This window comes from Ascaphus truei, chromosome 3 (assembly GCF_040206685.1).
Source record: "Ascaphus truei isolate aAscTru1 chromosome 3, aAscTru1.hap1, whole genome shotgun sequence".
NCBI classification, from domain to species: Eukaryota; Metazoa; Chordata; class Amphibia; order Anura; family Ascaphidae; genus Ascaphus; species Ascaphus truei.
In genome coordinates, this window is record NC_134485.1 from 235,478,404 (window position 1) to 235,502,305 (window position 23,902).

The following is a 23,902-nucleotide window of genomic DNA, read 5'->3' on the forward strand; positions in this document are numbered from 1 at the left end:
AATCATTCAGCATAGGACCCCTCTCTGGCTCCAACTACTTTATTTAAAAAAAAAAAAATCAATTAATTCAATTAAAGCTGCAGTTCAAGCTCCCATTTTTTTTTTTACTTCAATAGTTTCATGTGGGCAATCTCTACTTACCTAAAGAACTGCATAGCTGCCGGTCAATTCGTTCTCCGTCTATTGATCGGCGAAGTTTGGTGACATCTTGAGATCTGGGGATTGTAAATGGTTGCTATAGGAACAAACATGCTTGTTAAAATAGAATACAAGAAAATTGGTCTTTCAAAGTTGTTGTTTTTTTAAACCGAAAATGCTAAAAGTATTTTTTCTTACTACAGAACTGATTTATTAAAAAAAACACACATGCAGGATACTGCCTGAACTGCAGCTTTAAAAGAATCCCCGTCATAATTGCTGCTTTAACTGATGTTTGTCATATCTCCCTGTCCAGCATCAAAGGCATGCACACATTGCATATGCAGTAGTTTTGTCCCCTTTTTGTTATACATACGTCCCGATCTTTCTTGAGACCACACCATGGTTTTTTACTATTTTTTTTTAAATCCATCCCCAGAAATCAGACCTTTTTAGAGTATGCTGTACATGTTTAGAATATTGTGCTCACAAAGGTCTTGCTTGTTGTGGAATTGAACCTACCTCTCTACGGAAGCTCTGTTTTTGGCCTCCACAGGCTTTTATTTGTACTGTTATAATTACACAGACCTGCTGTTTAATAGCTCTTCACACGTGACATACTAACATCCCCATAACATTTACAATTAAAACCTGGTCATTTGTTCTGGTCGCTTTTTTTTACTCTACTGCTAAGTAAGAGAATAAACACAATATGTATCTGTAAAGATTTGTGAATGTCTTCCAAATATCCTCATAACTTTTATCAAGCTTCCCATTTTTTGCTAAAGGTAGCATTAATCTGAATGTTCCAGCTTTTACAGAAATGTAGTAAAGGACCTTATGACCTTGCACATTGACACTTAAAGGAGCAATCCAAACAATATCCTACATGTTTTTTTCTTTTTCATAAATCCTTTCTATTGTATTAGTTAACTTACTATTTTATTTTTTTTAATTCAACACTTAATGCCATTTTAATGAGTTTTAATATACTGAGCATCCTTTGATTTCTGTACCAGGTTTAAGGCTGCGCTTATAGTGCCAGAGACGCGACATCGCGTCAAAACAAATGCATTGCCGCCGTCGCACCTGCTTATAGTAAGCGCGACGTGACGGAGCGACGGCTTGATCGCTGGAAGTCATCTCAATTTGATTTTTCCAGCGACCGCATCCTGCCGTCGCCGGCAGTATAAGCGCAGCCTAACCCACCTCCCCAGCAGTGCAAGATATTTGCAGCACTTTCCGGTTTGTGATAATCTGTTGCCAATATTTCCAGAAGTTTGAGCTGCAAACTGTAACAATAGATAATGTTACCGTAGTAATTTAAGGTTACATTGACTGAAGGATTGATTTTTGACGGCAGCCATTTAGTGAACCCTGGGAAGCAGGATTTTGTTGATCATCACGGGAGAACGAATCGATTGGCAGCTTAGGTAAAAAAAATTTTTTAATAAAGGTAAACAAAGGCTGGATATATTAAAACAAAAAAATTATATATTTTTTTTTTAAGCTGTTTGGGATTGCCTCTTTAATATTTGTCATTTTTTTTTAAACTTTGATTTTTTTTGAAGTGGAGGGGGAAAATACCTGGCACATTTTTCCAGGTGTGCGACATTTAGGGAAACGTTTGCACATTTCTACGTATTGAGAAATAAGCAACACTAATTCAAGGGGGCATTTTGGTTTCAGCCTTGCCCATACCTGGTTATTCACTTACGTTATCCTATTTCGTGGTCTGTTTTTTTTTTGTCTGCTTCATGGTTTCCTGTGGCCGTGCTCACCCGCCCTTTCCCATTTCAGCAGGTCAATTCAAGAAAATGGGGAGCAGAAAATGGAAAAGAAAATAGAGGAGGTTTGTATAATTTTTCCTCTGCCTCAAAATAGTCATTTCAAACGTTTTTTCTAGTTCATTGTCCAAACGCCACCTCTTTTGTATCTGAGCCAACCTTTTTTATTTTACAGTATTTCTAATTTCATCCCTATGAGCATTGCAGGGAAAATGCATTGAAGATGCTCTGTGCCTTGGTAGTGATAATTCAACAATACTTCTAGGGGTGTTATCTCTGCTGGCTGCAAATAAATTGCATCATATTTATCAAAGGAAACCCTCCATTGATTTAAATGTCATTCCTTTTCTTTGGTTAATATGCTGCTGCTGTTTGCTCTGCTTTTTGTCCCAGCTTTCCAGCCGGAGACTTCAGTAAATAGACCCAATATTTCCATCATGGTTAAAGGATGCCTTGTAGTTGAGTATTTCAGTGAAGGTGTCAAACACGTGCAGTGCATGTCCAGCGATGATTTACAGTTCTGTAAGGAAAGGGTTGTGTAGGGTTCTATGCATGTCTCATCCAACACAACAAGCCCTCTGCATTATATTGTTCTCTATAGTTGATCAGGCGGTCTGTTTGACAATTTGTCATGTATTATTTTATGTTAAGGGAGCTAAATTGTAATGTGTTTAAAAATAGTGTGTATATCTATGCACAAGCTCAATAAATGTTCAATTTACCTGAAAGCCGGCATTTCATAATTATCAACCCTTCATTTTCACTAATGAGCGAACTAGGTGGAATTTGACTCGGTACAGGGTAAACAAAGAATACAAAAATGTATAATAGTTGGAGGTTATGACTTGTCTGATCTGGGATTTCCTTGGCATGGTGGGCAGGCTTATCATACTTTGGCCACATTTTGTAACTAAAATTCTAATTTAAATGGAAGAGTAGAAATGGGTATAGATGTGTTGGCTTCTTTGCAACGTAATAAGTAATAAAAATTATTCATAATTATGAAATGGTGGGTTTTTATTAAAGTTGGATGTGCATTAAACCGTAGCTTACCATAACATATGGAAGTATGTATAATCTATGGGAACGCAGCTGCATATCTTCCCTCCCCCCCCCCCCCCCTCTGGCAGTGGGGTTTACTGCTGCAGGGGTCTGATAAAGAAGAATAGTCCCCCTGGGGCTGGCTACACATGTATATTTGAATATTCTCTGGGAGGGCTCATGTCCATGGAAATGGAAGGCTTGTCACGTTTCTTTTTACAGCTAAATATAGCACTCAAGAAACCAGAATAATCTTGGCTCCCACTGGAGATTTTCTGTTTACATCAAATACTGTACATGGAAAGTCTTTGGGGGCCTTGAATTGCATACACAACACTGTGGTTAAATGCATGCAGCACAATGTAACCGGTTTCTGAATCCAGCCACAGCCAAGGCACAATGTCACTAATTGTAAACAAAATGGCAGCAAACACTGTTTCCTCCCATGAGACCTTCATCGGGACTTTAAATAAATACAGCCAGAGAGGTGCCTTGGGATACCCTTGCTGGGTAAATCCTTGCATTGCTGAGATGTTTTTGGCATGTTCTGCCATTTTATTTTCGATCAGAAACAGCCAGTGTATGGTAACGTGAAGACATTTGAATAGACCAAGGTCATCTTTTGTGTAAGATATTAATATTTCAGTATAATTATTTGATTTCATGCCATCTGCAAGGACACTTTTTGGTACAAAATCTGACATGTATTTTTCATTGTTTTGTTTAGGTCATTGCTCCTTTGAGAGAAAAGATAAGAGATTTAGAAAAAAGGTAAGCTTATCAGTCATCAAGGTTCCTCTTCTGTGTCTTTCAGTGATTTAATGACATGGAAATATACAGACAGTAACATAACATTGTAAAGAAACGTTTATTGTCTTTGTTCTTAAAAATACTGTTTGAGGTGCCTCCATAGTGGACTTTCTTTGCATATAATATGCTTTTAGATCTCTTAAGTCACTGTAATATATTTCTTGTTCATACTATTTACAGGAAGAGACCAGTATTAATGTGTAAGATGTGTGCAGAGGTACGCAAAGAAGACCTTTTTAAGATGAAACTAAAATGAGGCTTTATTGCGCCTGTTCTTTAACACGGCAAAAAAAAACAATAAAAGCCTACTCCGCATTGGAGAATAGTCACTTCCTAGCTGGGTGGGTAACTAAGCTAGTTACCACCCCCAAACATTTATACATATAGATATACAACAGTCCAAGAAGAAAGTCTCTTATCTGTTTGTTGTAGCTGTAGGGGAAGGCCTCTCTGGTCTCCTGGGTCAGCACCCTTGTGTGCTAAGGCAATGTCTGTGTCCAGGTATAGAGGTCTTGTCCCCTTGTCTTGCTATCAGCATACAGTCCTTCTGCAGCTCAAGACATCTGTTCCTCTGGTCAGCCCTAGTTGTGGGCTAAGGAAATCTTCCTGTTTCTCAGAACAGGCTTTTTCTAACACCATTTTAATCAGCCAGGTGGAGTCTGGTTTATTGCCTGTGCAATTAGCAAGTCCACTGCTGGATTTATAGACAGTTTTTCTCAACAGTGATAAGTCCCTGTTACATACCTCCCCTTTGTGGGAAACACGGGCTTACAAAGGCCCATCCTTCCACTCTCACTCAAGATATCTCTGTGGCTCGAATGAGAGTGGATGGAGTACGAATATCCTCGGTCCCGCTGGGATTGGAGACCTTTCTCCAGGTTATTAGTGTCTCCTCCAGAAGGTGCTTAAGATCAGCACTTCTCAGTCGCTTGAGGAGAACTTTTTTCCAAATACAGTCTTTCTATGGGCCGCGTGGTCATGAGATTTCCCCACCGTCGGGCGATCCTCTTTGAAGTCAGACTGTATGGCGGCAGTCGCAGATCATTTACGCAAATGGATTTCTCTCGCCATCTTGTCCATGAACTCCATTTTAGCACTAAATGTCCATTCCTTATAACCCTTGCTCAGGTCTTGCAAAGCCTCTGTCGACTCGCTCCTGAATTCTGTCTGATGTTCGACATAATCTATTTCTTCTATCTTAGCCTCGTGCCATTTCATGGTACTACTTAGAGTATTCAAGAATAGCTATTTCAGTTTTCAGCTCTTGAAGCTGTCCTTCTGCACTTCTTTTTCCATTCAATGCAGTTGCCAGTTCACAGCTTCTTTGGGATTGAGTTGTGATTCCACATCCATTTCCAGAGAACGTCCTACTTTCTCAGCTTCATCAGATAAGGATTCTTCTCGTTTGAATTCTGGTTTTAATACCTTTTATTTGTTGCCTGTTGGGCAGATGAAGGTTTAGCTAGTGCTTGCACAGACGGTCCAAACTTTGCAATCTCGTTTTGCAGATGAGTGGTGTCCACAGCTCTAAACTGTACCCTTGTCTTCATGGGTATTAGTTGCTGTTGGATACCTACGCTTGGGCAGGGTCCTTCATTATATTGTGGAGCACTGTGAATTTCTTCGTTAGGGCTGCAGCTGCTTGCCTCAGTTTCTGGACCTTCTTGTGCTCCCTCTTGTACAGAGTCACCTGGCCTCTAAGCTTGGCCTCAAGCGAAGCTCTGGTGTTCAGGGTAGCCTTCAGTTCCTCATTCTGCTCTGCGGGGACACACTGGGTAATCAGCCTGCAGATTTTCATCCTGCAGAGTTCGCTGCTTCTCCTCTGTATTCTAGAGGTGCGTACGCAGACCATGCAGTTGGTTCTGCAAAAGGTGCTCTGTTGTGTGTGTTGCTCCAATGCTTCAAATTTTTCATCTTCCAATAGTAGCTTTTCCTTTTCATTGACGTAGTCTGTCAAATCCGAATTTTCTTCTTTCAGCCTTGTATTTTCTCTTTTTGCAATCTCTGTAATATTCAGGGCCTCCTTGTAGTCGTCCTTGTAGTCGTCCTCCTCCCATTTGCGCACTACTGATTTGAGACTCCCGGTCTCCTGACGTAAGACTTCTATCTCTAGGTTGAGGGTCTGAAGCGCCTTCTGAGAGACTTTAAGATCCATACTAAGACTGATGATAGCGTTTTGAGATGCCCAGCTCCTCAGAAAGACTGTGACGGTCCTTTTTAGAGACTTCCAGTTCTGTGCAGCAACTGCTGATCTCTTGGTGTGAGGCATCCAGTGCTATGCGGAGAGTATGAACCTCATTCTGAACGACTTCCACCTCTCTATGGCAATTGCAAACCTCTTGCTGAAAGACACTCTCATCTTTCAGTGCCTTCTCATACTACTGTTTTCAGATTAGTAATCATTCGGTCAGATCTGCTCTGCTTTTCCTCTATGGCGGTAATAATCGTGTTTGCCATTTTCAGCTCAGTTGTCTGGTCTTCCAAGTTACTACGCAAGCGCGCTGTTTTCATCACAGTCCCACAGTCAAAGGAGAGTGTGAGCAGACCACACTGTAGCTTTGCGTTAGCTTACATCTCCTGTTCCAGTCGTTCACAGAGGAAATCACAGTCATGCCTGGCAGGGCACCTTCAGGGCTGGTCAAGAGATCACCACTTATTGGTTCCGGCTCCGCTTCCCTGGTATGGTTAGTTGAGTTTCTCACTGTTGACACTGGAAAGACTTCTTTTGGGTACACGACTTCTGCCTTGATCACTCTCTGGATATTCTGTCATCCGCGGGATGAATTCTCCCTTTTCTCTAGGCTGCAGGGCATCTCGGACCCCTCTTTTCTCCACGGGATCTTCTTCCTGTTTCTCAGAACAGGCTTTTTCTGACCGTCTTAATCAGCCAGGTGGAGTCTTGTTGATTGCCTATGCAAATTAACCAGCACACTGCTGGATTTAGAGACAGGTTTTTTCCAACAGTGATAAGTCCCTGTTACAATGTGCTTTAACATTGCACAAACCTTTTATTTCTGATGTCTATCAGGGGATGGATTTGGTGGATTGAGCGGGATCAGCACCGAAAACTCTACACTCCTGTGTTTTTAGTACTGGAAATCCTGCACAGCTTTATCTTGGCAATGTCCCTTTAATTATGTTTGGATCTTTTGAATCCGTTATATATACGCTTTTTAAAATTCTTGCCATCTCTGTTTCTGAGCCCACGGTGCAGAAGAAAGCAGGAGGATTTGTGGGACTGAAATGATATGAAGTGGATAAATCTTTCTTTATTGGTGACACAATTGTATTTGGAATACATTGTGTGTATGAGTCACTGAGATGTTCCCTCACTTCACTGGTCATTGTAGGTCCTCCCTACAGAGCTATGCAGACAGACAAGTTAACTTTGTAGCTCCATTTCTTGTCATATATTCTTAAGGCACTGACAAGTTCCCCACACGCATATGCACACTTGCCATCTAGATAAGTTGCAGTATAGATGCACTGCCTTATAATATGTAACACTTGTATTAAAGCAGCAAAATGTGAAAAATCCTGTAATACTAGCTAATGCTGTCTGTATTTTTTTTGTTAATGCCTAATGCCATTTTTAATTATTTTTGTAATGTACTGAAAGTCCTATCCACTTCCTCTTTTGAAACAGACTGACACACCTTTTTGAGCTCTGCATGTTGGCAACAAAGTATTACACTGTTGCTTTGGTTCAAACGGCAGACTGTCTATTACTCCGAAAGCTGTAACAATGTGTTACACTTAGTTGCATATCAGATGCTGCATAGTCCGAAAGCGGCTATTTGGTTAGGCACACAATAAGGATTTTTAGAGATTCATAATGAGCACCACACGATTGCCAGCTTAGGTAAGAATGTAGAATTATATATTTTCACACGCTTTACATATAAAAAGAAGAAATGGCGGGTGGGGTTAGGAGGATGTAGTAGTAGTATTGCTGCTTTAAACAAAATCATTAAATACATTTCAAACATGCTAATGTTTGTTTCCTTATTTAAGAAGTGTATTACATGAGTCTCAAACTTTGCCCTAAAAGATTAGCTGGACAGTAAAAACAAAAGAAAAACACAAGCTTGTATATAAATACATAAATATTGCACTCCGATGCTTAGGAGATGCTTGTTCCTGAACTCATCCACCTATTTCCCCATACTGAAAACACACAGTTTAAATGCTAACAATTTGTGGTTTCATGAAACTCTTAGCAGTGAATGTCAACCCTCTGGTAGGCACAAACCAGCAATGTGAAGTCTGCTGGAACAACATTTGCTTTCTTGGTATGTGATACTGAAAATAGCCTGTCAGGAGACAAAATAGACCAGCCATCTGCTGTAATCTTCAAAATGTCTGTTTCCCTGCAAATGTCTGCACACTTGTTTATATATCTGGTCTGTTCTCGGACAGCAAACTGATTGCGACCCTATGAGTTTGTATTCAGCATTCTGATTTAAAAATGAGGCGCTAACCACCGGAAGCTCATTTTTATTGTTCTCCCGAATCTCATTTTAGATTTGGGAAAATAATATAAATGCTGGAAGATGTCACAGTAATGTGGAAAAACATATGTTTATTTTAATCGTGCCATTAGCTCAGGGTTTTTTTTTTTTAACCTTTTTTTTTCTTCTTTTTTTGTTACGGAACTCTATAATTTATATTGTAAATTTCTGTGGAACCCCATCCCCCTCTGATAGCGTGTCTGAGATCAAATGCTATTAGAGAGAGTTGGAGTTATTTATAATGCATGTCTGAGATCAGATGCATTGTATGGAACCCCAACCCTCTCTAATAGCACCTGTAATAAAAATGGTGGGGGATATGAAGTTGTTTTTATCAATTTAGTACTTCAGAGTGTTAATGTTAGTTTGTACAAAAAATTGTGTTTGACAGGTCAAGACCATGTGTCTGTTGATCTACAAAGAGGGCTTCATTGGGTGGAGGGTGGGGGGGTGGTCGGCTGTCACTTATGGCCCACTAAAAGTGAAATGTGTGTAGCTATGGCTATCGATGCTATAGCTAGAAAACCGTAACATTCTTGAATTATCCCTTGTGCATCCCAGAGAGAGGTGACAAACAGGTCACCACTTAGTTAGAGGTCTATATTAAATCTAAGCAATTATATGCCTGACAGCAATTCATAAGGGTTATAAATGGATATCTGTTATTGCGATTAGACTAATCGACTCATACTACACACTGCATGGGTGAGAGGTGCAAAAGACTGATAACTGTTTCTCCTATGAAAATAAACGTTAGGCTGTCAAATTGAGAGAAATTAAGATGCGAGGTCTCTCTTATATTGTCAGACTTTTGAACGTCAGAGGACCATTTTGTTTTCTTTCGTCTTAAAACTGTCAACCCAGAAGCTGATTTTCGACTGGGATGGGCTTATGTTGTTTAAATGGGGAAGAAATAGTACAAAAGTCCCATCAAGGTAATCTAAAAATCAGAATTCAACAGAGGGGTTTTGGGATCAGAATATGGGAATTCTCCTACTGCAGTAACATCTCTGGGACAGGGCCTATGACATATATGGTAAAGTATATGGATTTCTGTTTGTTTTACCTTTTTATTTTAAGAAACTGTCTGGCATTTATCGTAACTGTTCTTGTAATCTTTTTATGTAATCTAAGCACTGTCTTTTTGTATATTAAAGCCAAACTTTAATACATACAGGCATACCCCGGTTTAAGGACCCTCACTTTAAGTACACTCGCGAGTAAGGAAATATCGCCCAATAGGCAAACGGCAGCTCGCGCATGCGCCTGTCAGCACGTCCTGAACAGCAATACCGGCTCCCTACCTGTACCGAAGCTGTGTGCAAGCGGGGAGACTATAGAGCCTGTTACACATGCGTTATTTACATCAGTTATGCACGTATATGACAATTGCAGTACAGTACATGCATCGATAAGTGGGAAAAAGGGAGTACTTCACTTTAAGTACATTTTCGCTTTACATACATGCTCCGGTCCCATTGCGTACGTTACTGCGGGGTATGCCTGTAATGCAACGACAGGTCAATACTGTCTTATCATAAATGAGTGCAGCCTAACATTTTATCCAGTCTGGGTAGCTGCTTCAGAATGGATGTTTGTTAACTCAGAGAACGTCTTTGAACTGACAAAGAAAACATTTGTTCGTTCTGTGTATTTTGGTCTCATCAGTCATTTTATAGAGCAACAAGTATATTTGCTCTATATTGGCACAATTCCTGCTGTTGCGTTCCCACTGTTTCTGCCTGTTTGAGAAATCTTTAAGGGCATGTTCCCCAATCATGTATAACAAGGAATGAAAATGTAAGCTACTTGTGAATTCTTTTTATAAGTAAGAACTAAGCACCCTTAAAGTAAGGCTGGCATTTATTTGTGTTCTGTTTTTGAAGTACCGTTTTATATTTTGACAGGTTTCTCCAAAATACGTGTTCTATACATTTGTTTTTTTTTTTAAAGAAATGGTGCAATTGTTAACCAAAAAACAGTGATCAACAAATGACTTGTATATTTAAACGTCCACTATCTGTCACGAGATTAGAATTGGGTTATCATGTAAATACAGTATTACTTTTAATATAAGATTTAATTTTTTTTTTTTTTTTTTTTTACAGTTGTCATTTTTGGCACCAATTGATTCAATTTATCCTACTCTTCTCAATTGTTTTTAGTCAACGGTGGGACTGCCCCTTTTACTTTTAGTCTTTACACTATAATGAAATATTGTTTGTGAGAATGTTAGGCAGGAGGCAATTCGATTTGGAAGTGCAATACACCAGTACATGCTTTTCTGGACACACCAGCTGGGAGGAACAGAAAAATTATCTATTATACTGCAATTGTATGTTAAAGGAACAGTTCCTCCAGGACCAAAGTTAACTAATGGCGTTGTCATTTTAAATGGGTAAAACCTCAAACTTGTCTTCAATATGACACATTTATGTGCAAGGTAATTTTCAGGCTGCCAATATATTTCTCATGCCTTTTCCCCCTAAAAAGTCTTCAGCAAGAAAATATTGATTAGGAAAAAAGTAGGTCGACATAAGTAATAACACAAAAACAGTAACGCTTCCTGTATGTTCTAATTGCAGTTTTACCCAGAAATATCCACCTGTGAAATTCTTGTCTGAAAAGGATCGAAAAAGAATACTGGTAAGTCTCTCCTTCCCCCCCTATTTCTTGCTCTTGGTCACTTACAATATACATATAGAATATACATGTACAAAACAAACACAAATAATAATTTTGTCATTGCACCAATGACCACTGTGTATATTCAACTAAAGGCAGATGTATTTTTTTCGATATTGATTCAGATTATATGTGTACATATATTGATGATCATGGCTAACTGATTATGGCAATCCTCCAATTGATCATTAACATTGAAGTGGTCTGCGATCTGCAAACATTTGGAAATGTTTTGCAGAGGCTGCCTGACTATGCCATTAATCTGGAAGTTTATAAACTCCTCCTCCTGTAAAGATTGTAACACAAAGTTGCAGAAGTAATCAGGAAGAAGTTGTGCATATAATATACAGGCAGTCCTCGGTTATCCGACACAATGCGTTACTCAAAATGGCGTTGGATAGCGAAACGCATTTTCCCATAGGAACACTGTTTAAATGAAAGGTTCCGTTCTCGAAGGCATTTTTAACACTAAAATACACAAAATATTTTATGCAGGCAATAAGATATGCAGCACACACATAAATTATATAGTGCATATACAGTATTATATATATATAATATAACATAATAAATAATATATTATATAGTATAATATAATATTATATAGTATAATATTATATATATATATACGCTCTTACGATGCTTTGCAACGTTGTTTATGTGAATGTGTGTGTATATATATATATATATATATACACACATACACAACGTTGCAAAGCGTCGTAAGAGCGTTGGATAAGCCATTTTGGCGTTGTAAAAATAAATATAGGTATGCATTGCACAGCGTTGGATAAGCCATTCGTTGTAAAGCGAAGCGTTGTAAAACGAGGACTGCCTGTACACACCTTTCTGTGTGTGTGCTCGGTAGCCCCACTGTACGACACGTGAAACTGATTTTTGCAGGTGTGCAAGAAAGTGGTGAGGAGGCAGTTCAACCAAGCGGGTCAAAAATAAGCAATTTTAACCATTTCATTTGCTTCCTTAGAAATATTCAATCGCCCTTTTTGGGGGGGAACTGTCAACCACGTGCATTTTATGATTTATACAGGCCACTGTCCTTTGCTCACTTTTTATGTTTGACAGGACTGCCTTGAACACAGTAAAATACCTGAGATTGCAATTTAAAGGCTGGGTGTGTCCTTGCTAATAAAAAAACCAAAAAAAAACCCCATTAAAGTGTTGCCCGTGGAGATTGTTTTATGTTTGTACTAGGTAGGAAGCAGGGGGGACTCTGGAGCTGAAGTGCATTGATTTCAGCTCCGTGCCCCCCTTTCTTTCCCAGATACTTGCCTCCAAACGGGCTGCCGGTAGCGGCTCCGGCTGGGCATCCAATATAGCGGTTAGATGTTGCCGCAGGCCAGTTGGAAACCATGTTGTCATCCCTTTGTGACTTCCTGCTGGGCCAGGACCTTTAAACTGAATAGAGATGCCGGCAGCACCTTTTTTAAAGGGAAGTATATTGGGAATCAGGGAGTACCCGGAACTGGTATGGATACAGTTCAGCTTTGGTGCCTCCTGAATCCTACATACGGGGTAGATATTTTTTTGACAGTACATAAGCTTCCAAGTGCATTTAATAGGAACAGTGGAGTCTGAGGGCGTTTAGTGTTTTTGAAAAACCCAGCAAGAAATGCATAAAAAATATAAAAATACATCTTTAATAGCTCCTTGTAGAGAGTTTTCCTGGGTCATTTGATGTCCTGTCACTTGCATTACTTCTGATTATGTCAAGGTTACTTTTTGTTAAGTGTGTTCAGACTTCAGAACGATTGCTTCAGAATAAAGAAGGTGTCAGCGTTTCTTCTAATACACTTTTGGAGCAAGGAAATGTATTTTCATATTAACCTTGTAGTAGCTGCGTGTGTGGCTTTTATGTAGAAAACGACGCTTTGCCTAATGAAATGTATGGGTAAAAGTTACCAAGGACAAAACGTGAGTGTAGATGGATATTTTTTTTTTTTATGCCGTTTTTAACCCTTGAACTTTGACTAGACTGGATCCGAATAGTGTAGCTTTTCACAATCTAAACAAACACTCTTAACCCATTAGAAAGTTCACATATTAACGTGACTATCCAGTACCGTGCATTTTAACCCCAGTGATCACTGGCATTAAGCATATTGAGATACACTTTAGTTGGAGTTTTCGGAGTAAGGTGAGAGACTGGAACTATCTTGGGCCGAGAGGTCCTCACGGTTTTAGACAGAAATGACTGTCATATAGTATATTGTAAAAAGCCGTGTTCTGCTTTCATAGATGGCATTAAGGAGGTGAAATTGCACTCTGGCCATTCTGACACATAACTTAGTGGTGATGCATCAGGGAGGTGCGTTGTGATGTGCTGCAGTGGAGAGTGATATCTTGTCGCAAGGTGGTTGCATCTCCTGCATCATGTTTTAAAGCAGGGATGCGCAAACTGGGGGGGAGGGGGATTTTCTGTGGGGGGGGGGGGCACGGCGGTTACAGAGGTCCCATGCTCTTTCCCAAAGCATTTAAATGAAATGCTGGGGGACCGCGTGAGGCCTCTAACTTCCCTTACCTTGTCTCCGATGGCTTCATACGACGCGTGGCCATGTGACGTTGCGTTGCCATGGTGTCCTTTGATACTGGAGACAAGATGGGGAGGCGGGGCGAGCAGGCTGTGGGGCGCAGACTGAAAAGTTTGTGCACTCCTGTTTTAAAGCATACATGAAAGTCTATTTTGATACAAACAGACCTTGGCGGGGTGTAGGTTTTTTAGCTATGTTCCAGTAAAAGCAACTTGTGCCAGGTTTATGATGTCAATATGTGTCTGCTAAACCCAGAGCTTTAACTTTCCAATAGAGCACAGGAGTGAGGCACGCAGTCATTCATAATAGTAGAATGGGTTAGTCGTCCAGACATTAATAACTCTACTGCATCGGCATAAAAAAATCTGACTATTAAAATATCAAGGATACTGGATATATATTTTGCAGAAAGACCAATATGAGCCAGTCCCTCTGCTTGAAAACTCGTGTGGCTAGAGAAGGAGCAAAAATATAGTTGTAATTGGGTGCCTGCATTTGTCACCTCTGTTGCTTTGTCCCCTCTTTATCTTTGATTTTATCTGTGATTCCTTCCATCTCTCCTGCACGTCACCTTTGGACAACTCTTAGGCTACGGCCCCGGAGCGCCTGGCGGTGCGTGCACCCTTACAGCCGCGACTTGTGGGCTGCGCTTGCAGTAGAGAGCAGGCGATCTTTTGGCCAATGCGATCACGCCTTGTGCATGCGCACACGCCGAATGGGGCCTGCCCCATGGAGGGCTGATGCTCAGGTGTGTGGCACTCTGGTGTGTGGCACTCTGGTGTGTGGCACTCTGGTGTGTGGCACGCGTGCAGCAGCTGCCACTGGGGTCCTCGCCTTAGACAAAATATAATTTGACCATTCAGCCTTCACCTCCATTTATACACAACATCCGTACACGTTAAAACCGCAATACATTCTAAACTCTTATCAGTCAGTTGTCTAGTATTAGATAATAGTTACTGGTGGGGTTTCCCCCCCTGCTCATTTTGCCCTTTTAAATTAGTTTTACTGTATCACGCTTCCTTGGGTTGCTATAGCAACCATTTACAAAGGCTCAGCACTTCCTCTCTCGAAATAAGCAGCCGCAGTGTGAACCCGGGGAAGCAAGATCTTTGCTGATCGATCGGCAGCTTCGATTATTGCATTGCCTTAAACTCTAGCAACTGGTGCATCTATTAAAAATAAAAACATGCAAGCTGCATTGTACTTGAACACAGCTACATGACTACTTTCTCCTACATGTTCCGGTCTATATACAGACCTCAAAGTACAAAGAAAAGAAGTGCAAAGACCAATAAGGGGTTTGTATTTTATGAAGTAACCCATTGAAAGTCTTCACAGCAGGTCGATCTAGTTTCCAAAACCGATCCGATTCAAACTGAAGCGTGACTTTCCTGGCTGCAGTACAACTCTGTGATTGCTGCTGCAAGGCAGTTAGTTCTACAACTAGACAGGGACACACGTAAAGGGCTTATTCAATAGGGTGCAATGTCGCTGATATGGTGCTGCTGCCCAGAAAGACCTATTCAAGTCCACTTGACTTCCAGCGCGGAATCTGCGCTTTATTGAATGATTGTATTATCCGTGCTCAGCCATAAGGCAGTTTACAGCACCTCCATTGGATCGACCTGCAATGTCTTACAGCTTAGCATTTCTTAGTAGATATGGCCCTTCGTGTACACATTTGCATTCATGCCCAACTCGGTAATGGGTGCGGAGCTTGAGCACGCCTCCTCTTCAATTCATATGACCTGCGGATACTCAGGCCCAAATTCAGGAAGTGGTGCAAAGCTTTAGCCTGACTTAACTGCCCTTAAGTGGGGCTAAAGCTTAGCACCCCTTAGTGAATCTGAGCCAGAGTATGTGCAGGCTAAATACTATACAGTACAGTGTTTTTAAAGACTAGAGCCAGCTTCGGGAACCAGGCAGGGGTATGTAATTTAACTTTTTAACTTTTTTTTTCTTCTGCATTATATTCTGTATTTGAAAATGATGCAGAGATGCAATATGAGGCTATTTAAGGTTTTATAAACTGCTGATCTCTCCAAGAATGATAGAAAGGCAGTAGTTGTTTCTGATAACAGTAGCCCCCATGCTGTATATGTTGGCGTGAGTCGTGCTGGTCTGAAACTACTACATTTAATATATACGTGTGTTTTTAAGGTACCAGGGTTCTTATGTTTCACACGTTTAAACATAACAATGTATGTAATACACCTTATTTAGGGACTTGGCTTGCTGGGCTATATGGTGAGCAATGTTTTTAAGTTGCGGTGAAGTGATACTGTAATGCTGTGAAACTAAATGTTAGGTTGTTGTTTTTTTAATGACTTGCAGCATATTTTTGTGGATTGTGGATATGGAATAAATCCTACCAATGCAGTGGTTTTGCTAGAGACTTAAAGACTAGAGACTAAAAGAGACTACCTCTTTTCTCTCAATGTTAGAGAAGCCAGCAGTCTGTAGTATGAGGTCCTTGTTGCAGAGCAGTGTTAAGGTACGGCTTACCATAATCCGTACATATTGGTTGGACAAGTACCATTCAGAGTGCTGAAGAATTGGGCCGTAGCATTTTTAAGGTGTGTTGTCCGTGGTGGAATTGTTTGGTGTTACTGTAAATATTTCCTGCCACTTGTCCTAATGCAGATAACTGGAGGAGCAGGGTTTGTGGGTTCTCATCTCACTGACAAGCTAATGATGGACGGCCATGAAGTCACAGTTGTGGACAACTTCTTTACGGGCAGGAAAAGAAACGTGGAGCACTGGATCGGTCATGAGAATTTTGAGCTGATTAATCATGACGTGGTTGAGCCGCTTTACATTGAAGGTAAGTTGCGTGTCTTCTATGTGCAGTGTTTATCGTGTGTCGTCATCCTCTCTTTCAGTGTCCGTCTGAAACTGTTTATTGGTCATCCATTTATTAAGATTTCTTGTGTCCCTATTCTTGTCTGCCAAACTTGGTTGGGGGGACGAAAGAGCATGAAATGGCATTTTCATTTTGATGGTGACCATTTAGTATTCTGACTTGGCTATAACAAAAAAAATCTGGTTTTAAAATTCCATGTAATGTTCTTTACAGACTTCTGAGAACTTTGACCTTTTCTTTCAATAGTAAACATGTTTTTCAACCTTTTTTTTTGTTTTGTTAAAAGCAAATATATTCGGGACATCCTTTTTGTGCAAGGTCACTGCTTTTTCAGATAACATTGAACTTGTTCGTGTTGTGCTGCACAAGATGTTCCAGCAGGGAACGTGAATTCATATTTTCCTGAAGACGAGTCATTCATCAGTGTGGGTATCGCATCAGAATGTATTTCACTGGCTGTAATCGCATGCACAGCCTAAAAGGTTTTAATCCATTGGCTGCCTCTTGTATGACCTGCAAAGGGTGCCTGTAGTCCAAATGTCCTTCTAAACAGATGTAGAATCACTACAGAAACTCGAGAGTAGGTTACGAAGGACTTTAGCTAATGGATTTTATTGTGTTTTGCAAACTCATTGGCCAGCACACAATTTGTAGCATAACTTTTTCCAGTTCAGATAAAAGCCTCATAAAGGTAGGTGGGTATGGCAGCGTCCATGCTGAGGCGACCGCACGGGCGATCAAACACATTGAGGTCTATGCTCACGTCCACAGTGCATGTACGTTGGCGTCAGCGTGGCTGTTTTTTTGTGAGACACAGGTTTTTCTTTGTCTAGCGACGGTCGGGTCTTATGAGCGGTTCGCCCAATGAGGGCGATCCAGCTCCATGATGTCATTGGTCATGCCTCCCCGTCTGTAGTCCACAGATCGCTCGGCTGACAGGCGTGCGCAGAGCCATACATTCCATTGCGTGCGCCTGCACCATGGACTCGACCTAAAAATAAACATGGACCTATTTACTTGGAAGTTTCTGTATTCTTGTCCTAAAACGTTTCAAATGGAAGATGCATGCAATTTATTAACATACCTCCCTACCCAGTCACTTTATATGTCCTGCGTCCCAAACTCCTAGGAAACAAGTGTCTTTAAATAGTCACAGTGACTTTCTACTGTAGGTCTGGTCTTTGTATAGAATTGTATTTTTTTTATAGTTCAATGCTGCCAACCACTGTAACTGTCTTTAACCCAAGACAGTTTAACTTAAAAATAGATTAGCTACATTTCCCAATTTTTCAATTTTACTATGAGAGAGAGTAGGTGATTTTTCTAATTCCATTCAGGAAGGTGATGGCTTTTTAGTTAGATTAATGGTTTCAGTCAGCTGTTCATGGACTCTGGTTCCTCTCACTTACTACCAAATCGCAATATTTCCATTCCATTAGATGTCTATGTAGAAACTGTTCTCTTACTGCGATACTGTGTATACTGTATCATTGTAACCTTGTGTCACCCCTAATATGAGTAATAGAAGCGTAACTGGTCATCGAAACCATTAAAGTTAAATGCTATACTAATTATACATTATCATTATACATTTTTATTTTTTGTAATTTAGTGCCATGATCATGATATACTGGTGTATTTAAAGTTGCATTGGCAAATGACGTTGCAGTAGTTTGGTATTTTTTTTATTTTTTGCTTAGACCGACCTGGCAGCCATATTGTCCATCGGACAAGTATCCTTGTCTGACAGATTTAGGCGGTAATTTAGCGGCCACCAGAGCCACTCAAATCATTCAAAAAAAATATCCTTTTACGTGGATTGTTGCTTTAAGACACAATATGGTTTCATTTTTGGCCCATCATTTGCAGAGGTCGGTGGTCTTTGGTTACTACGATTTTTGTATAGTAACAGATGTCTTGCAGGCAGGCAGGTTAGTGAGACTTTGCTTCTCCTGTGGCAGAATGGGTTAAAACCTTTTTTTTATTTTTTAGCATGGGTAGTTGTAAAGCTCTAGGGTTATAGCACATCCTGAAACCTATTTTAGGAAGAGTGCATACTTTAAGTACAAACCGTCCTTTCCAGGGTCCTGCACTGTAACGCACCTAGTCTGCCAAATCCAGCGAGCCATGTCATCTGTATGTGCAAATAAAACTGGTTGAAAACATCTTATGTGAATGTGGGGTTATGTTAAACATGTTTTTAACAATATTTTTTTAAACTATTCATCGACTGTATTAAAAATTAAATCATTAATATATATTTCCCTCATTGAAAAGCTGTGATTCCATAATTTTAAGACCTATGACTTTTATATGCCAATCGGACAGAATAGTCGTTTGTTCAGTCTTGCATACAGTACGAGTCACTCTGTACCAGCTAGTCACGAGCTGTGAGGGATTCACGTTATCATTGTGACAGATTCACTAGTAGTTGGTGAGCCATATTAACTGCTTTCAAAATAATCATCATAATGGAGACCCAGAACTTACTTTTTTTTTCCATGACACAACAAATTTACATTCAAATCTTAGGTGAGGTCATGGAAATGAATTGCGCTTGCCTGGGTAGCATAATAGTAGTCATTCAAATGGGGATTTCTGAATTTTGTAGGAATTCTCATCAGTATGATCGTTTTTTATGATGCTATAATTTAGCTCATCTGAATGGGTAGGTCTAAAGAAAACCGGAAAAAATATTGAGTGGTCTCTGTTACACATGAAGGTTAATTGGGTATACTGTAAAAAAAAACCTAGGTGCAGAGGACAGGGAAGGCCAAAGGTGTTTTTTTTTTTATTTATTTTAATGAGGGGTGGTGGTACAGTGTGTTTTTTTTTTTTTATTTGTTTTTTTTTTTGCTTCAGAAGCAAACTATCCGACAAGTCCAGTAATGCCCAAGTTTACAAAGCATGTCATAAATGGCCACATTCTTAAATATATGTTGGCTATTGTGAGTTTCCAGATCTGCCACCCTTCAATGCAGATCTCTGGAGAGAGGAAGAGGAATTTAACGTGTCTGATCCATCCTGACTACATTGTAAAACCAAATGCAATTACATGTTCTTTCACCACTGCAAATTGTAACGTTGTTTAAATTGATTTTTAGGTGTTTGCCTGTATTATTATTTAGAGTTCAATGTATTTACTGGCCCTTCCAGGATCTTAAAAACAAAATATTATGTTCTTTGGAAGTGCAGCAGGCTAAAGCTGTTTGCTGTACACTGTACAGTGTAAGAACCCCTGTGAAACAGATGTACTGTAGGGGGTTATTTATTACATTGCAAAAACGTTGAACGGGGCACTGAAGTTCTCATTGACATCAATGGAGGTTTCAGTGCGATATTTACCCCAAATGGCATTATCTAATTTTTTTAATTTTTTCTTTAATTAAAAAAATACCCTTAGTTTTGTTGGTTTCCTCTCTCCCACAGTGGACCAGATTTACCACTTGGCATCTCCTGCCTCACCTCCAAATTACATGTATAATCCCATCAAGACACTCAAGACGAACACCATTGGGACACTGAATATGCTGGGTGAGTACATAACATCATGCTACTGAATAGCTCCTGCTGTGAGCAGTAATATTGTACATTAGGAAATGTGTTGTTGCTCATTGAACACTGGCATTTCTGCTTCCAAGATGATTGATCTTTTTTTTTTTTTAATAAGGGAGTGCCACATGTCACTTTATTTATTTTTATTTTAACGTTTCACCTTGCGTTACAAATGAGGAGCGAACGACTTGCCCTTATCCATAGAGCATAGGTTTGCATCTCTCATTAATTGAAAGTAGTTGATTTGAGACATTTCTGAGAAATATTCTTGTATACGCCTGTATTCTGTACATGGGTGACGGGGTGCAAACAGCCGGAGTCCAGCTGGTAAGCATTGTTATTTAAGCATTGTTAAAGGTGCAATCCCAAAGTGGACCAGATGAATTGGAATCCTCTGAAAGGGAAAGTTTGTCAATGAAGTGTTCTTTTCTTTCCCCTCCCGCCATCTTGTCCTTATCAGAAAGCCAATAAAGTGGTGGTGAGGAGGTGGGGGTCTGTGGCTGGACAAGCTCTCGCTGATCACACAGGGGAGCAGCCAGAGGAAATCAAACCCCTCTCAAGTCTGACATTAAAAGCAAATAAAAAATATTTCTAGGTGTCGGATTTGATTAAAGCCGGTATCGATTACCCAGATGAGACCCCTTAAATATGTTACTGCAATTAATTCACTTTGGTCCTAGGAGGGGTTGCCCCTTTAAATGCCAATTTCAAGTTTACCTCTTAAGTCTACGCCCAGTCATTTAACATACATTCATGTCCTCTAGACGGCTATTTGCAGTCACTGGCATGGCCCCAAAGTGGCAGGTGTTGAGATTAGAAACAAGTGCAACTTTTGTTTACATCGATATCTTTTTCCCCTCCTTTTCCCCAACCCCATTTAATGAGTATGAACATGCAATTCTGATCTATATTTAGGCTCTGAGAATGATCACGAATGTAACTGAGTGCATGCTTCATTGATGTTTAAGGGGCAGTCTGCGCTGATCACTTTTTTTTTTTTTTGTGCATTTTTTTTTTTTTGCTTTGAGACGTCATCTTGGCTTTTTCAACGCTATTTTTTATTTAAGATCCGATTTTCATTTTAAATATTAGGTGTCTGGCAGGTTAAAGTAGAGCTGCAATCTTTAGGCTGCGCTTATAGTGACGGCGACGCGACGTCGCTTCAAAACAAATGCATTGAATGTGTAGCATGCGCGACGAAGCGACGTGAATCTCTGTAGTCAGTAGAATTTGATTTTTTCAGAGACGGTCTCATTAGACAGGCTATAAACCAATCAGATAGCTTCTGATGCAGGGAGAGTGTGGGGCCGGCAACAGAAATCATGGGGCCCAGGACAAATAAAAGGAGCAGGCCCCCATAGCGCACCTACCACGGAAATATATATATTTTTTTAGAGAGTAACTTTTACTTAACCCCCAATACATCTAAAAATATACCCCACTCCCCCCCAATACATCTAAAAATATACCCCACTCCCCCCCAATACATCAACAAATATACCCCACTCCCCCCCAATACATCTACAAATATACCCCACTCCCCCCAATACATCTACAAATATACTCCAACCCCCTAATACATCAGAAAAATACCCCAACCCCCCCCCCCCCCCAATACATCTAAAAAAAAATACCCCCCCCAATACATATAAAAATCAGGCTTACCTTAGTGATTCTCAGGTCGGGCCGGTGGCTGCAGGGGGGGCGGCGGTGTGGTGGGGGCCAGTGGCTGGAGGTGGGGGACTGCGGCGGGGGAGGCGGTGGCCCCGCAGCTGGCAGAACTGTGGGGGGGCGGTAGTTGGCAGGGGGGGCGGTGTGGGACTGCAGGGGGTTTGCGGTGGCAGGCGCCCGGCTGCAGGTCACAGCAGTTGCTGCAGGCACCTCTCAGTCCCACAATGGCTGCTCGTACGCGCCGGGCCTCCCTCTCACGCCGGCGTGCCGGAAGCTTATCCCAGCTGACTTCTGGAGCTGTCGAGAGACCCGGCACCGGGTGCAGCGTTTTATTATTGGGGGTGTCTTTTTATATGTATTGGGGGGGGGGGTGTCTTTTTATATGTATTGGGGGGGGTGTATTTTTATATCTATTGGGGGGGGTGTATTTTTATATGTATTGGGGGGGGTGTATTTTTATATCTATTGGGGGGGGTGTATTTTTATATGTATTGGGGGGTTAAGTAAAAGTTGTGCGCTAACATTTGTTTTTCTGTGGTAGGTGCGCTATGGGTTGGGAAGGGGGGCCTTTCTTCTTTCATTTGTCCGTGGCCCTGATTGTTTGTGTGTGTTTGTGTGTCTGTCAAGTGAAACACACTATATGAACAACTTTAAAATAGTAAATTCTCCAGTAATTTAAAGTAAAAGTACTGTAAATTCAGCATATAAACAGAAATTACAACTCTTCTCCATTTCAGCCTTCCCCCTTGCTCTTGTCCCCACCCATCTGCCTTCTGTCACTCCCCTTGTAGCTAGAGACGTCTCCCAAACTCAAATTACAACTTTCGCTTCGGCTACGGAGGCGGGAGATGTCAGCCGTAGCCGGCACTATAAGCGCAGCCTTAGGTTAACTATAACTTCAGAAGCTACAGAATTAGATCATTATGATTAACTTTTTTTTTAAGAGCAGATTGCTAACATGAGTTAAACTCTTATAGGCTTCTGGGGGGGGGGGGGGGTGGGATCCATCTTTAATCTCATCACACATTTGATATAGGGTATGTTTTTGGCTGGTCCAGTTATGAGGTAAATTCTGTAATGTTTTCTAAAGCATCTTAAGTAGTTATCTTTCCAAGCGTTAATCTTTAGATTATTATTATTATTATATATTATATTATTTTAGATTGTTGCCCTGAACTGTCAAATAGCATCCAAATGATCATTTTTGTAATTTTTTTTTTTTAAAATTTCATTTTAGGACTGGCAAAACGCGTCGGAGCTCGGCTCCTCTTGGCCTCCACTTCAGAAGTCTATGGAGGTAAGACCACTTCATTTTCTTGTATGTGGTTATTTTGCTTCATAGTGTTCTGTATGTAATTATTCCGGCGTGAGCATTTCATGAACAAAAAAGCCGATGTTGCCTTGCAAAGCGAGAAACCGGTTAATAGTTAATAAACAAACAAAGGATCAGTGCAGATTGTGTAGTGATAAATGGGACTCAAATCTCCTCAAGGCCACTTCGTATTAAATAGGCGCCAAAGTGGCAGTGAAGATTGATTGCCAGTCTTCTTCACTAATTGGGAGTGAGAGAGAGGGGGGGGGGGGGTACTATACACTTTTTTCTTTTTTAACAATAATCAGTGTTTAACATGAAATATAGCACTGCCGTTTAGTCAAGATTGTGAAGATAAAAGCCACTAAAATGGCCACCTATGATAATCCCGTTTATTACGAAGTAACAGTTAGTGAGTGGGGGGTATGATTAAATCGGTGTATAATATAATAGTAAATGGTGAATAATACCTAAAATACACAAAAATGATTGATACCAGTGAAAAATAAAATTACAAGATACAAAAAACAAGTTAAAATCCCCCATTAACTTTAATGCAGGATTCTCCGCCATGGCTAAAATAAAGCTCTGCTTTCCACTCTCCCATTGAAATCAATGGGCTCCGCCGCTATAGTCTTTCAATGGAGCAACTCCGCCATTGAAGTCTATAGGAAAACCACAATTTTTCACAGTTGCCCATACTCCGTCTGGTTGTTTGGAGAGGGCTGGAAATGGCCATGCAGTCATACCGGAACAGTGACTACATGCGACCCAAATCCCAGCCCTCTGGTCCTCACAGAACCGGAGGTATGGGCTTACACATTTTACACTTTTGGACGTAGCCGTTTTAAAGCCACGCGGTTTTTCCCCCATTGGAATCAATGGCCGGCGCCGCCATAGGAAATACATGGGCGAGCGCTGCCATGGGATTCAATGGGACCTCTGCTCCGCCATTAGTCAATGGCACGACCCTCGTG

General features: G+C 40.6%; 1 protein-coding gene across 3 annotated transcripts in view; it reads left to right on the plus strand.

Moving 5' to 3' along the window:
• Positions 1–23,902, plus strand: part of UXS1 (UDP-glucuronate decarboxylase 1) — a 73,327-nt gene that overhangs the window by 29,521 nt on the left and 19,904 nt on the right. For all 3 annotated transcript variants that reach the window (XM_075590361.1, XM_075590362.1, XM_075590363.1), the window contains exons 3-8: positions 1,939–1,990; positions 3,694–3,737; positions 10,873–10,933; positions 16,168–16,348; positions 19,817–19,921; positions 22,851–22,910. In XM_075590361.1, the coding sequence (XP_075446476.1) occupies positions 1,939–1,990; positions 3,694–3,737; positions 10,873–10,933; positions 16,168–16,348; positions 19,817–19,921; positions 22,851–22,910 (503 nt within the window). The remainder of the gene's footprint in view (positions 1–1,938; positions 1,991–3,693; positions 3,738–10,872; positions 10,934–16,167; positions 16,349–19,816; positions 19,922–22,850; positions 22,911–23,902) is intronic.